General features: G+C 38.3%; 1 protein-coding gene across 1 annotated transcript in view; it reads right to left on the reverse strand.

Moving 5' to 3' along the window:
* SPEF2 (sperm flagellar 2) overlaps positions 1 to 15504 on the reverse strand; it is a 190167-nt gene that overhangs the window by 125342 nt on the left and 49321 nt on the right. Inside the window, exons 9-10 of the mRNA XM_012002382.1 lie at positions 12852 to 13039; positions 8992 to 9160 (exon numbers count right to left, since the gene is read on the reverse strand). Coding sequence (XP_011857772.1) covers positions 8992 to 9160; positions 12852 to 13039 — 357 coding nt within the window. The remainder of the gene's footprint in view (positions 1 to 8991; positions 9161 to 12851; positions 13040 to 15504) is intronic.

Consider the following 15504-nt stretch of genomic DNA (forward strand, 5'->3'; position numbering starts at 1 on the left):
GTTGCAAATAGTTTTTCAAAGTGAATCCATATTTGGGAAGAGCTCTGTCACACTTGAACGTAGGTAGCAACAGATTAGAACTGGTCAGAAATTCAAATAAGCAGCCTGCAAGATGCCAGAAAACTAGACAGGAAAGAAGTCAGGTTTAAAACAGTCAGGAGCTGGCAGGTCCTAAAAATCCAAGCACCTGGGCTGAGTCCAGGGTCCTGGAGTGGGAAAGAGCAGCCCATGTCAATGGGTAGGTACAATCTGCTCTATGGCAGAAGCTGTTTGTGACCTGGTTAATTTCATATTCCTAACTAGGTATTTGCTTTGGGTCTCCTAGACTAGTATGAGCCAGCTGTATTCCACATGACTGGTAGATAAGAAAAAGAAGCTGCAGATGTTCTAGCTCTATTTGTGGCAATTGCCTAGAGCCTCCTCACTTTGCTTCCAAGCCTTTAATGTGTGTCCTGTTCTGTTCCAGTTCTGCCTAGCTTGCAACCTGCCAGCTTTGTTTTCATTTTCTAGTCTGGTTCTCACCCAATCTCAGTTTCCATCACTGGCATGCTCAAAGGACTTGGCTTGATCCCACCTCTGTCTCTTCCTGTTTCTGGCCACATCAGGGAAATTATCTTGACTGTCTTGGTTCCAGTTCTAAGAATTAAACCCCTGGCACTGTATCTCCTGGCTGACCTTCCGACTGGGTCTGTCCTGGTCTCTTACCATAGGTAATAAAATACTATAGAAGTATACCTATTGCTAGGGTAGAATGAAAAGTCTAGTGGCTATATTTCAGTTACTGTGCCTGGGGAATATGGCACTCAGAATGAAGCCATACTCCATGGGAAAGTAATAAGGTAACACTTTCAGTTTTAGAGCCTCTGTTGTCATCTCTTCCAGGGCTTTCTGTCCTCCAACTACCCCCCAACCCTGAGGAAATCTGGAAGAACTGCCTGAATTTTATTCAGACTTAAACATTTATAATAACTTCCCAGGTTTCTTAGAAGAGGCAGAAAGTGTGGTTATTTATCTTCCCTAAGGGGAGTTCAGCTGTGTAATCTGGCATCCCCACAGGGTTTCTTGAACACTGTATGGGACCTGTTTGATAGCCACGTGACAGTGGAAAAGATTGATGCTGCCACATACTGCCTTAGATAAAAAGGCAGAGAGAAGAGAGGATGATTAGCTGAAGTGCAGCTGAATTCTGTCTTTTTATCCAGGAGCTGTCAGGAAACGGGCTCTGTGTTGGGGCCCAGTTTCAAGAAGGACTTAGAACAACTTTGGAAGATGAATTGACCCTGTTGTGTGAGCCTGGAAGCCTTGTTAGGTCACTTGACCTCCAGTCAGGTCAGCATATGGTTAGCTACCTGGACACATCTTTCTACCAGACACTCTGGCCTTCAGATTCCAGAGGAGCCAGTGGGCAGGGGTGTCTATCTTTCACTGACATTGGCAGGGTGGGTGCACCTCTAGAGAGAAGGTCATATCTATTGCCAGGAAATGCAGAGTCTGCACTATCAAGGGAAAGGCAGAGGTTAGCTCAACTTCATCTGCCATGTGGAGCCCCACGCTGAGCTGAACAGTGTTCTGGCTAGAAGCAGACTGTGGGTGGCCAATGCCTTGCCTATGGATCCATATCATGGTTAATTCTGGATCATTAGGAAATCTAATGAATTTGACCTGATTCAATAATGTCTTTCACTCAGTAATCTGATCACTTCTGTTCCAGGAGTAGCCTTCCTCAGTCTGCCCTAATCTAATGGTATGAAAACAGGCATATTTAATTTTAGCCTATTGCAAAAGAAGACCCAGGGCAGTAGACTGCATCTACCTTATGCTTGGTTTTGGAGGGAAATTTACATTGGCCACAGTCAGTTACTCACTGTGTGACAGTGGTCACTGTCAAGGCCTGTAGGCCCACACTGGAGAGAGCCTGGCACCTCACGATGCAATCCAATCACTCCAGCTTGTCACATATTCAGAAGCTCAGAAAGCTCAGCAGTGACAGGTTTATTTTTCAGAAATGCTGAGCTACAAATTAATAATATATCAAGCAGCCAGAATCACTGGGCTGACTGCAGGTCTGATTACCATAGGTAACTGACACTAAGCCATTATGGGAGATCCTCTCTCTTAAAAACTTACATTTCAGTGCTGCTGAAATTCAGTGACCAGATGCAAACAATGGGTAGGGGCTTCTGCTTAGTACTCTGATTTCCAGCTGTGCTCGAAGTGACTCATTCAGGAGTTCAGTGGAAAAGTAGTTCAGTCACCCCAAAATGATAGGTTCCTACTCCTTGTTCCATTCTCTATCCCTGGAAAGCCACCATGGCCCTTCCAAGGCATTGAATGTGGCACACTGAGAATTACAGCAGCCCAGTGCTTTTCAAAGCACAATTGCCTGGGTCAAACAAACAAACAAAAAATACGACTCTAAGGTCACTGCATTGCTCCCCAAGTGCCCTTGAGACTGAATCACCCTGGACTTCATATCAGATTTCTCCCTGTTCTGGGGCCACCAAACAATTCTAGTGGTGGTGGCTATCCTTATCAAAAAGTAAATGTCATTCCCCAACTGCTTAAACTATGCTCTATTCATCAGGGAGTGGTAGCCTACCTCAGGATCACTTTTATAGTAATTTCCATGGTCTTACTATTTAAAGGAACTCTTCCAGAAGCATCTACATCTGAATTCACCTGTCTACTGCTATTACCTAGCCAGGGATAGTAAGAAAGAGATTTGGTTGGAATTTCTCTGGTGTCACAAAATACATAAGCATTATGACTTGTTCTGCCTATCTGGTAACTGCAAAATTCACACAGTATTTTTTCACATGGAATAACCTCTTCTATAATGACTATTACCACCCTCTTTATTTCACTGCTAAGATTGATACCTCAAAGAGGTATAAGCCACCCCCAAAAAGCTTAGAGGTGACACTGACCAATGTGTCAAAGACTACTATAGGCCCGCTGTACCAAATATGGCTGACAATTCCTGACAATGGACAGGAGTGGTGGCATTGGGGGTCTCTTAGGTGGGAGAGTTTATGATTCTCAGTCCTACACATCTGAGCCAAATTAAAAATTAAACACTTTCTTGGATCCATTCAAGTTTTCAAGATTACAAATCCCATTGGGTCTTTCCTATCTGTTAAGACATTGCTTTAAAATATTTTTTTTTTTCTTTTGAGACAGAGTCTTGCTCTGTCACCCAGGCGGGAGTATAGTGGCACAATCTTGGCTCACTGCAACCTCCGACTCCCGGGTTCAAGGGATTCTTGTGCCTTAGCCTCCCAAATAGCTGGAATTACAGGTGCCCGCCGAAATGCCCAGCTAATTTTTGTATTTTTAGGAGACACATGGTTTCACCATGTTGGCCAGCCTCGTCTTGAACTCCTGATCTCAAGTGATCTGCCTGCCTTGGCCTCCCAAAGTGCTGGGATTACAGGTGTGAGCTCCTGCATCCAGCCTATAGTTTTAAAACTTAAAATTTTACAGCCAACTCTAAAATCCTATCTGGTAATTCCAAGGAATTGATTGAAGAGAAAGTGGGCTTGATGCATAGAAGCTGGCTCTTGTAGTTGCCAAAGTAGGTAGAGAACAAACCCAAAACTCTGAAGAAAGCCCAGAAAAGCCCTGACCACCTTCTGTTTCCCTGGTCCCACAGAGGAGGGAGCTTGGAAGAGGGTTGGCTTCTCTCTATGTGATCAAGAACAAATAAAAATGAGTGGTGGACAATCACTCTGATCTTATTCACGTCAGTCATCCAGGACTCCTCTCTTTGGCTTTGTCCTTCTCACATCCCATTCCACTTCTATCTGGCTGCCAACTTTTTGGAAACCATTTCTCAATTCTGGTCTAATGTCTTGAACTTGATACCTTAATTCAACTATTTCTACCATGGTCTTCAAATGAATTTACCTTGTCTCCAGTGTTAATAATTTGAAGCCAAATACCCTTCACATGACCCAAGTTCATCTTCTATTTCTCCTATTCCATAGACACAAGTCCCAGACCTCTATCAAGCCCTGTGAAATCCTTGGCCTACAACCATTAGAAAATAGCCTTGTTTCTTGGCAACCATAGACCTAGGGCAACTAGAGCCCTCTTTGAAAACCAATACATTGATGCTCTGCTCTGTAAGTTAGAATCAGTGTGTTTGATTACTACAAAGAAGAAGCCTGGCTAACATGGTGAAAACCCATCTCTACTAAAAATACAAAAAATTAGCTGGGCGTGGTGGCAGGTGCCTGTAGTCCAAGCTACTGGGAAGGCTGAGGCAGGATGGCATGAACCCGGGAGGCAGAGCTTGCAGTGAGCCGAGATTGCGCCACTGCAGTTCAGCCTGGGCGACAGAGTGAGACTCCGTCCCCCCCCCAAAAAAAAGAAAAAAAACCAACAAAAACAAAAGTATCCTACTCAACCAAGATACAATGAGGCTTAGTCTAAAAAAGCCATTTAGATAGCCTTACCATTAGTGAAGGAATCTGGGGAGTTAGAGGTAAAACTGTAAACAAATGGAGAAAAGCAACTGTAGGTATGAAATGGCACATTCTTAAAAACTAAACTAGAATGATATGAGAATATTCCTTTCAACATCAAACTTCCTTCCCAGCTCCTTTCTATTTTGGAGGCTGATCATGATTCTTATTGCCTATCTTGAGAAATGTTTGTATTTTAAGAAGTGCTGGTGTCTTAATTCAAAGGAATGATATTATAAGGCATTGAGTGCAATGACAGGCAGAATTTTTACAATAGAATAGCCTTAGAGAATATCTCAGCCTCCATCATATGAGCAAGTTCTTACTCTGTCCACTTAGAGGTCAGCTGTATTCCTCAATATCTGAAAATAAAAGATGAAACCATCATATTTTTCAGGGCCCTCCAGTACTACACAATGCAATTATATATATTTATATTAAAATGACTAATTAAAATAGAATTAATGCTCAGGTTTATCAATAGAAGCATCATCATAGTCAAAAGACAAGAAAATTTAAGACTTCTTGGCAAGAAACAGAAGAGGCCATAAAACAAGCAAGTTCATGTGAAATTAAAAGTTCCTATACTTTATTAGTAAGTTTCCATATTGTGACACTTTGAAAGTATCCTGAATAATGCATGTATTATGGGCTGAATGTTTGTGTCTCCCCCAAATCCATATGTTGAAGCCCTAACCTCCAATGTGATGGTACTTGGAGGCTAGGCCTGTGGAATGCAATTAGGTTTAGAAGAGGGCATGAGGGAGGGGCTCCCATGATGAGATTAGTTTCCTTATAAGAAGAAAAGAGACAAGAGCTCACTCCCTCTCTCGCTGCCCTGTGAGAACACAGCAGGAAGGCAGTCTTCTGTGCGCCAGGAAGAAAGATCTCACCGGGGAGCCAAACTGGCTAACACCTTAATCTTGGGCTTCTCAGTCTCCAGAACTATGAAAAATCAGTTCCTGTTGTTTAAACCACCCAATCTATGGTGTATTATTATAGCAGCCTGAGCTGATCAATGCAATGTATATGTTTTAAATGTAAAAAAGTGTTCGATTCACATGCCCTTAACATTCATCTACTAAAATCTCTCTGTTCTTGGGTCAATGATCTAGGGATGTCTTTGGGCCAAACAATTCAGATGAGAGAGGAAAACAGAGAACTCCACGGCCCATTTAGTCCCATATTTCTATTCTTTGGTGGAAAAAGACCTGGTGGCAATAAATGTCATTGTAAAAAAATTTGGGGATAGGTATCCATACATGTGCTGTGGTGACAGGCATACACATGTTAAAACATAACATATACAACCACATCTTAAAGTCTAGTTGATGGAAAATCATAGGCCAAAAATAATGTTAATAAAAATGTACATTATAACACACACTGTAGGGTTAACCCCATAACCACAACAAGCTCACCTGATTATGAACTTAAACAGTAATTTGGCATTAAAGGCAAAAAATAGCAGCAATTAAAAATCATGAACAACTTAAGACAACATGGATGATGTCCTGGAAATGAAATATCCTTCCTCCAAATTATAGAAATTCCAACTATCACTTGGTTGTGGGCATGCACAGTAGAGCTCTGAAAATGGTTAAGTGCTTTGTGGCAGGGACTTCTTAGAAAAATCTAAATCTTCAGGAAACCATAGCCGTGAGCTAATTTTAGTTTTTGAACACTAAATTTTAGTAACTCTTAAACTCATTCAACTAGTAATGGCTAGTAAGCAGCTTATATAAAAGTGAAATGCTGTGAATTGCAACTCATTTGCTAGTAAGACCCATCGAAAGAATTTGCATTAGGGGGAATTTGAGGTTCACCGGCAGGCGTCCACTGCATGATTGAGAACCACTGGGTGCTGTGTGGGGCTGTGCTGCTAGCTGCACTAGAGGAACCAGGCCTCCTGGCTTAGCCTGCTACCCATGGTCCATTCGGCTTTAAGGGCCGTGCCTCACTCTCTACTAAATAACTCAATGTTGTTATGCTGCGGTAGTTGCCTAGGAACCCCAGAGAGGTCTGGCTGCTCCATGATGCTGTTCTTGCCTCTTTCGTGGGAGAGAGAAATGTTATTTCTAGCCACTGGGCTAGAGCTCCCTCATATTCAGTCATTCTCACATAAACAGAGTGTGATGATTTAGGAAATAATGTTAAGAAACAAGAGTCAAATTTTTGGCAGCTACATATGACATGTACATAAGCAAACACCTGTTTTAATTGCAATTTCTAGGTACAATATTTAAAAAGTTTAAGCACAATAGCTTATTCTAACAGAACATGGGCTTTTAAAAGCACAGACTCAAAACTGGGAACTGTCAGTTCTTTAAAGGTAGAGGGTATGGACATCAATTAAGCATGCTAAGAATATAAACTTTTTGAAGATTAATTTCTGAATAATACATTTGCTTGAACAATAATGTTCATTATAATGTTATTGAACATGATATATAATGAACATTATATATAATAACATCAATAATGATATTCAATAATGTTCGATAACATTATAATGAACATTATTATGTGCAAGCAAATGTATTAATTTCTGAGTAATATATTTGCATTAAAACTCCTAAACAAATTTAATAATGACAAATGTGTACCACTGGTTCTTTTTGATAAGCCAGGATGCATTGCCCCTCTGCGTCTTGTGATAGACTATTTAAGCCAGATAATATATTTTACAAGTTGAAACATTTATTTTTTACTTGTATGTAGGAACATTTAGGACAAGTTTTTGAAGAGACCAAAGGTCTAAAAATAAAGAATGATAGTATAATAGTTTACAGTACATCCTAAAACCTGTATATGGCATATTTTCCATTATGGTGTCAAAGAGAGCTTGTGAAAACATATTATAAATCCTAAGGTAATTTTCATTTCCAGAAAAACAGCAAAGTCAATACACAAAATAAAGTGCATTGCTAGATGATCACAAACTCCTAACAAAAGTTTACAATTTCCTGCAAAAGAAATGCATCATCTGCTTCAGGATGTGGGCAAGACAAGCATGTTCCTGTGGTAACCATTTCTCATACCAGGAAAATAGCTAGAGAGACAAAAATCTTTGCTAAGCTGCAGCCTACTAGGTCTCCTGATTTGTAAGAGCAACAAGAATAGAGATTGAGCTGTTTAAGAAGTAATTTAGAAATCAACATTCGATGAACGAGTAAAGTCTGTCAAATAAGATGACTTCTAATTTACAATGGAAAGAAATATCTTAACACAGTTTGATACTGTCAAAGCATTTTATTATATGGCATTATACTTTAGGTGGATGTAATAGGTCTAGTATATTTTACAACCATACAAAACAAACATCCACATTTATCTTTTAAGGTTCTAGTCAATCCTTAATAATAATTCTCTTAGTGCTACAAATATAGATTCATTTAATTAAAATATAGTGTACATTTAATTTCTCATAATTTCATATTATTTCCTTATCTTTTAACCACAAGGTTATCTTCTTGTAATATTTACTTATTAGTGTTATTTTGCACTTTTCTTTGCTCATTGTACTTTATTCATTTTATTCACTCTTTGTTCCATAAACCTTTGTTGAGTATTTACTATCAGTGAATAATTAGGTCAAATCATCTTTCCATAGATTTTTTTCATGTTGCACTTACTGAACTTCTGGGACTCATTTTGTAATTTTTCTAATAAAAAGCCTCACTCCTCATTCCATTGATGTTGATCCACTCAAAACTTCTATCCAAAAGCTATGATTGTTACACCTTTACTTCTAAGGGTGAGATAGAGTGGGATGGGGAGTGTAGGATGGTGAGGAAAGAAATGGATATGTATTATATGCATCCAACATGAAGTGCACTCAGCTGTGTTTAACTCATGTTATTTTAAATGAAGTAGGTATAGTAGTATTCCCTTTCCATAAATTGAAAAACGGAAATCTATTTAGCCCTTAAGGAACTGGTCACCTAAGATTGCACAGTTAGTAGCTGGCAATTTCAATAATGTAGCTCTAGTCTGTCTAATCTCAAAGGCTTTACAACAGTTCTTCTAAAAATCACAGTTGGCACCTGATACTTTTTATTTCAATCTTTGAAGAAAAGATTGTTTGAATCTATGCTATTCATAAAACCCAGACCTCCTCCTCTTTCATTTTGCCTGTAAAAAAATCTATTATTTAGATCGATTACAAAAGAAATACATTTTAACAATGGTTTTTGAAGCCAAAGTAGACAGCTCATAGAAAGAAAAATGCTAATAAATAAACTAAAGCATTTTTAAAATTCTGAAATCTGTCTACTTAGACAATTACTATGCTTGATGTTTTTTCAGACCACTCCCCTAAGATTACTAGAAACAATAGATAATAGCTTATGTATAGTTTAAGCAGCTAAAAAGTAGCACAAATATACAAATTAAAACAAGGGAAAATGCAAACAAAACATGCCTATTTTTATTAGTAGAAATGAAATAAGGAATATCACAAAATTATTGTTAAAGAAAAAGGATTTATTATGTAGCATTCTAATTATTTCATATCAGTAGGTACCTTATATTCTTCATAATCATTGGTATCTAGCAAGTCCCTTTTCTCCAGTTCTATAAGTTGTTCTCTTGAGGGGTTAGCAGGTAGTGTCTTAACAGAGGCTTGTTCATATATGGGTTTTGCATTAAAAAATAGTTCCTTCCAATCATGCATCAACTTATATGGAATCAGGCTACTGCACAAAGAAAAGGTAGAGATGAATCAATGGTTAGTCAAATATAGATTTTAAACATTGGTATTTGTATTATATTTATGTAAATTAGCTCACTTTCATCAGACAAACAGAAATAATTACTGAAAAATGATCTTAAAGGTTACCATGTGTGCAATGACAGTAAGACTAATATATATTAGATTTTTCTGTTACAAATTATTTACAAAATGTAAACCTAATGTTCTCTTAAAGGGGCCTTGAAAAGCACTCAGCTTGTTCATTTTGCACAGGAGGACACTGATACCAGAGTATTTAAATAATTTCCTAAGGTTGCATAGTAAGCTGACATCAGAGCTGAGAATTAAGGAACCTAAGTGTTCTGACTGTGCTCACTATTTTAAGATATATTGTTCTGCTATGAAACAGTCAATAAAAAAGTTTAAAGAACCAGTGGCATAAAGTAACAATCATTCTTCAAACCCACTAAGTTCCAAACATTTTACTAGCCACTAGAAATATAATAGCAAGTGGAATACCTGGCTTCAAACAGCAGACTCTGGGAAAGAAGGGCAAAAAATAGTTGCATAAATACATGAAAGTTCTGAATAAGAATTATACAATGGGAAAGTATAACAGTATGACTCAACTTAACTTGTTGGTTCCAGGAAGGTCTCTTTAAAGAAATCACTGCCAAGCTGAGGCCTAAAGAATGCTTGGGAGGCAGCAAGGACAGAGTGATGGGAAAATTGTTTCAAGACAAGATGTGCAAAATGTCCTGATGTGATCATAAACAGTTGGACTAGAACTTGAAATTACAACTTAAAAAGTAGTATTTCATTCTGATTCATGCTACAACATGAATGGACCTTGAAGACATTATGCTACGCGAAATAAGCCAGACACAAAAAGGATGAATATTATATTATTCCACTTATATAAGGTACCTAGAAGAAACAAATTCAGAGACATCAAGTTGGATAGAGATTATCAGTGGCTGGGGATTGGAGGGGATGAGGAGCTATTATTTAATGCGTACAGACCTAACAACTTTTCCTGTTTAAAAGGCTGTGTGTTCAGGGTTCTTGAACTCCTGACAAACCTCATATTCAGGTACTTCCTCCGTTTTGCTTTCTCCACCACTTGTTAGGGCTTTAAAAAGCCCCCAAATTACCTGTTTCCTCCTAAAAACCTTTTAACATTATCTTTCAGTATGACTTACTATGACATCTGTAGACATTCTATGGCTTCATGATTGCAACCCACTAAAGTAGTCCATGTATTTTGAAAAAAAAAAAAACTGTAGAAGGAAAAAACCTTAGCTATCTGACCTTTACCGTAAAACTCTTTTCACATTTAAGGATATGAGAATAGAAACAGATAAAATGGCAAAAGTAGGAACATTTTTAAAATAGCTTCTCTAGTCATACAGAATGTTGGTCTCCATGTTCTTGCCAAACTTCTCCTTTTCCTCAAGATTCTGACCTTGCCATTCCCCACCTGATCCACTGAGGCTCCCGAATAAGAAAATCACCTGCTATAGCTTCTGGGGCCCTGAATACCTTCCTTGTTAGCTGACATTATTAAGATTCCATGCATACTTTTGGGCTAGCAATTCAGTTTTCTTAGAGGATTCAAATTCCGTTAGCTCACTTCAGATCAACCTGCTCTGGTGAAGCAATTATTAATTCAAAATAAAACAGTGAGGAAAAAATGCTATTTTATATATATATATAAAGGGCTGCTTTAGAAGCAGTATTATACTTTCCATTTCAGAATGAGCTCTGTTGACTTTATATAAGTTAGTCTAGAAATTCCAGCTATGTGGTCTGCTTTTTTTTTTTTTTTTTTTGAAATGGAGTCTCACTCTGTCACCCAGCCTGGAGTGCAGTGGCGTGATCTCTGCTCACCGCAACCTCCTTCCCCCGTGTTCAAGCGATTCTCCTGCTTCAGCCCCTCGAGTGGCTGGGATTACAGGCACCTGACACCGCACCTGGCTAATTTTTGTATTTTTAGTAGAGATGGGGTTTCACTATCTTGACCAGGCTGGTCTTGAACACCTGACTTCGTGATCCACCCGCCTCAGCCTCCCAAAGTGCTGGGATTACCAGCGTGAGTCTGCTTTAGCTTATGTGAAAGGAAAATATCTTGGGCCCTTTCAAGCTGGGAACCACTGGGGCAAATCTGCCTCCCATTCTATTTAAGTCATCCCTTTGCTCACAGAGATAGATGCAAATTCTGATTGCCTTCTTTGGAAAGACCTACCAGAAACTCAAAAGAATGCAGCCTTCAGTCTCTCACCTATATGTGACCTGGAAGCCCCCAGTGGGTGGGCCTTGCTTTGAGCTGTCTCCGTCTTTCTAGATGGAACTAATGTACTTACTTCTTGCATATTGATTGATGTCTCATGTCTCCCTAAAATGTATAAAACCAAGCTGTGGCCTGACCACCTTGAGCACATGTCGTCAGGACTTCCTGAGGCTGTGTCACAGGTACGTCCTCAACCTTGGTAAAATAAACTTTCTAAGTAACTGAGACCTGTCTCAAGTTTTCAGGGTTCACACCTAGTAGTCTCTATGAATCATTTATCCCACTTTCATGTTATTCTGTTGCTATTTAGATATACTTTGATTTTTAAAATTAATCTTTCTATTTTGAGGTAATTATACGTTCACATTAGGTGTAAGAAATAATATGGAGATCCATATACCCTTTACCCAGTGTCTCCTGATTGTAATATTTTGCAAAACCACAGTACCATATCATAACCAGGATATTAACATTGATTTCATTTACAGAACATTCTTGAAATAACAAAGTTATAGAAACTGAGAACAGACTAGTGATTGCCAGGGGCTAAGAATGGGGTGGAGGCGAGAGGGAAGTGAGTGTGGCTCTGAAAGGGCAACATGATGGGTTCTGTGGTGATAGAACGTTCTGTATCTTGAGTGTATCTCATTTTTTTTTTTTTTAATTTTAGCCATTGTTATAGGAGTGTAATGACAAATCATTGTGATTTCAATTTGAATTTCTCTAATGACTAACGAGGATGAATATTTTTACGTGTGTATTTGTCATCTGAATATCCTCTTCAGTGAAATGTCTTTTCATATCTTTTGCCTATTTTTGAACTAGCTTATTTTTTATTGTTGAGTTTTGAGAATACTTTATATATTCTAGATACTAGTCTTTTGTTGGATAGGCAGTTTGAAATATCTTCTCCTATTCTATACATCCTTTCAGCTTTTTCAAAGCAAAAAGTTTTAATTTTGAAGAAGTTCAACTTATAAAGTTTTGTCTTCTGCAGAGCAAAACGTTTTAATTTTAATGAAGTCCAATTTGTCAAGTTTTCCTCTTATGGATCATGCTTTTGGTGTCAAGTCTAAGAACTTGTTGCCTAGTCATAGAGCCCAAAGATTTTCTCCCATTTTTTCCTCAAAGTTTTATAGTGCTATGTTTTACATTTAAGTCCATGATCCACTTTGAGTTAATTTTCATAAAAGGTATGGTAAAAGGCATGTAGGCATCTTAAATGAAAGTAGTCAGTGAGTAAGTCAAGCCAGTAATCAAGGTCTCCTGGACCCCACCTTTTTGTCTTTTCATGAATCATTTGTATCTCTCTTTACTTATTAGCTTAGTATCTACTTTACAATCTTATCCTTCCTCATTCTATATCGTGTCTTTACTATGTTATTTAAAAAACAATACTTACTTATTTGTCAACGTTCGATAGTCTGCCACTTTAGTGGACAAATCAACTATTTGGTCCAAAATTTCTGCACATATTGAATAATGCTTTTTATAACGAGCTTGAGCTCTTTCCACAGCAATCTGATCATGAAATCTCTTTTCTTTAAGGAACTGTTCTTCAAAATCAATCTTGGCTTGTTTTGCCAAAGCCTAAAAAGGCAAAAACATATTTTTAAGTCACTATAACTGAATCAAATAAAAATAATGTCATCATTTCAATAGCCAAAACGTCTTTCAGTAGAATGAAACCTCTTCTCACACCAGGAAAAAAATTAATCATGAATGAACACTTTTTGCTTAATACATTAGTACTGAGTATGATGGCAAAGACAATATTGGAAATATCCCACTCTCAGCTTATCTTATCAACAAAGCATAATACAGTGAGAAGTGATCTAACTGGGGAAAGCCCAATTTGGATTAATGAGGAATTGGATCTTAAGCCTTCAAAAAGAAGTCCTGAGTTCACCGGTTGCAAATAGGGATCAGAGAGAAACAGGCAAGTCCGTGCCAGATCCTAAGCATAACTGACCCCTCACTCCTACCTCCAGATTGTCAGTTTGGACACATCTGCTATAGTCATTGCCCTTTGTCTTTCAATGGGAGAGTTCTATAATACTGATTTATACTTAGAAAATATTTTAGAAAGTCCCTGATTATACTGGCTTGAGAATATAAAGTATTTGCCAACATGTGTTAAATGTGTTAATTACAAACCCTCTATGGTTACAGCCTTAATAAGCTGATGGCATTCATTTGTAGGAACATCTATGTATGTAGAAAGCAATGAAACACTTAGCTTGTTATCACCCTCTCCTTAGTGCACTATTATTTTGTTCAGGGAATCTTTTCTTCACACAAGGTACAAAGGTTGAACTCAGTCCAGCCAAGCTGAGGATAACATAATACTTAATTAGTGGGATTCAGATGACCCAATATTGCTTTTCAGATAGCTATGCCAGCTTCTTGAGAAATTTAGTTACATGCTAGCCTGCTGTAGGAAAAAGACTTGCCTCCTGTAACAACCCAGTGAGTATCAGATGGAAGTAAACTTGGGCTTTGGAGGAGCTATGGTCGAGTTCAAGCCCTAGATTTTATATAGAATTCAAGCACTAGCTGTGAGATCTTGGGCAAGTCATTAGTCTCCTTATGTCTCCATTTCCTCAAAGTCAGGATATTAAGAGTACTTAGCATACCCAGAAAAATTACCAAACCATCTCATCAAAACAAGTATTTCCTATTATAATACTATTCATAAATGACTAGATGTGTGACAATGGATTGCTGTGTAAGGTCCACCATTTGTTTTGCTATTGCTATTTTATTTTGTGTGCTTATTTCATTTTTGTTGGGAAAGGGGTTAAGCTGGATGATCACTAAGGTCAATGCTGTACATTTGACAGATTCAGGAATTACACCAGAGTTTGTTATTCTTGTATTATTCTGTATACCCTATTTTCATGGAGAAAGAGTACAATTTAAGTACAAAGCTTTATGACATGATTCATGAAGTGAAGAATTCAGAGGAAAAATGAATCTAAGAGAGCAGAAATATCCGATGAGAATTTATGGAGAGAGTGACACAAAAATGGATCATGAGGTTGGTTTACTACAGAGTTCTCTGAAACACATGGAAATATTTAGGATGTGAGGAATAAAAACCTTTAAGGGAATGGTAGAATGTTCCTACCAGTAATAGTGTAGCTTTCAACCCTGGTTGCTGCCGTTGCCTGTCTCCCCATATCCCTCTCTCTCTTCCTCCCTTCCCCGCTCCCTCCCTCCCTTCCTCTATTCCTCTCCCTCCCTTCATCCAGCGTAGTCTTCCTTCTCCTTTTCTATATCTACCATCAATCCTCTGCCAAAGCCACCACAATTTCCTGTCTCATTACAGCTAAGTGGGTTGCAGCCATAAAAAAAGGAGGAAAAGGAAAAAGGAAGTCTGTGGGAGGTAGTAAATCTCAGTGGTTATGAGCTTGGACTCTAAAATCTGATCAAGCTGGCCTTGCTCCCTGCTACACCGCTGAGAAGCTATGTGACTTTAAGCCTTCTAGTCTTCAATTTCCTGATGTGTAAAATGTAAATAAGGATGGTATCCATTTATGGTCATTGCAAGAATTATTTTATACATGCTTGTAACAAACATAGTACAATGCTTGACTCAAAGTAAAGCTAAAAAAAATTAAGTATTATTGTAATTATTAATAATAATAGTAGTTAGCACAGAAATTTGAAATCAGGAACTGTCTTAATACAGAATACTTTTGCAGTTGCCTCAAAGGAAGAGATTAGCAGATTTAATCTAAAAACAAAACAAAAACCCTCAAAAAATTGAGAGTGAAAGAAAAACACAAAGTTCTTCTCCCTCGTTTTCTCTCTCTCTCTCCTCCTTCCTTCCTCTTTCTCTCTCTCTCTTTCTCTCTTTCTCTCTCTCTCTCTCTCTCTTTCCTATCTTTTCCCCCAAGATGGAGTCTTGCTCTGTCATCCAGACCTGGAGTGCAATGGGGCGATCTCAGCTCACTGCAACCTCCGCCTCCTAGGTTCAAGTAATTCTCCTGCCTCAGCCTCCCAAGTAGCTGGGATTACAGGTGTACGCCACCATCCCTGGCTAATTTTTG

This window comes from Mandrillus leucophaeus, unplaced genomic scaffold (assembly GCF_000951045.1).
Source record: "Mandrillus leucophaeus isolate KB7577 unplaced genomic scaffold, Mleu.le_1.0 Scaffold684, whole genome shotgun sequence".
In the NCBI taxonomy this organism is placed as follows: Eukaryota; Metazoa; Chordata; class Mammalia; order Primates; family Cercopithecidae; genus Mandrillus; species Mandrillus leucophaeus.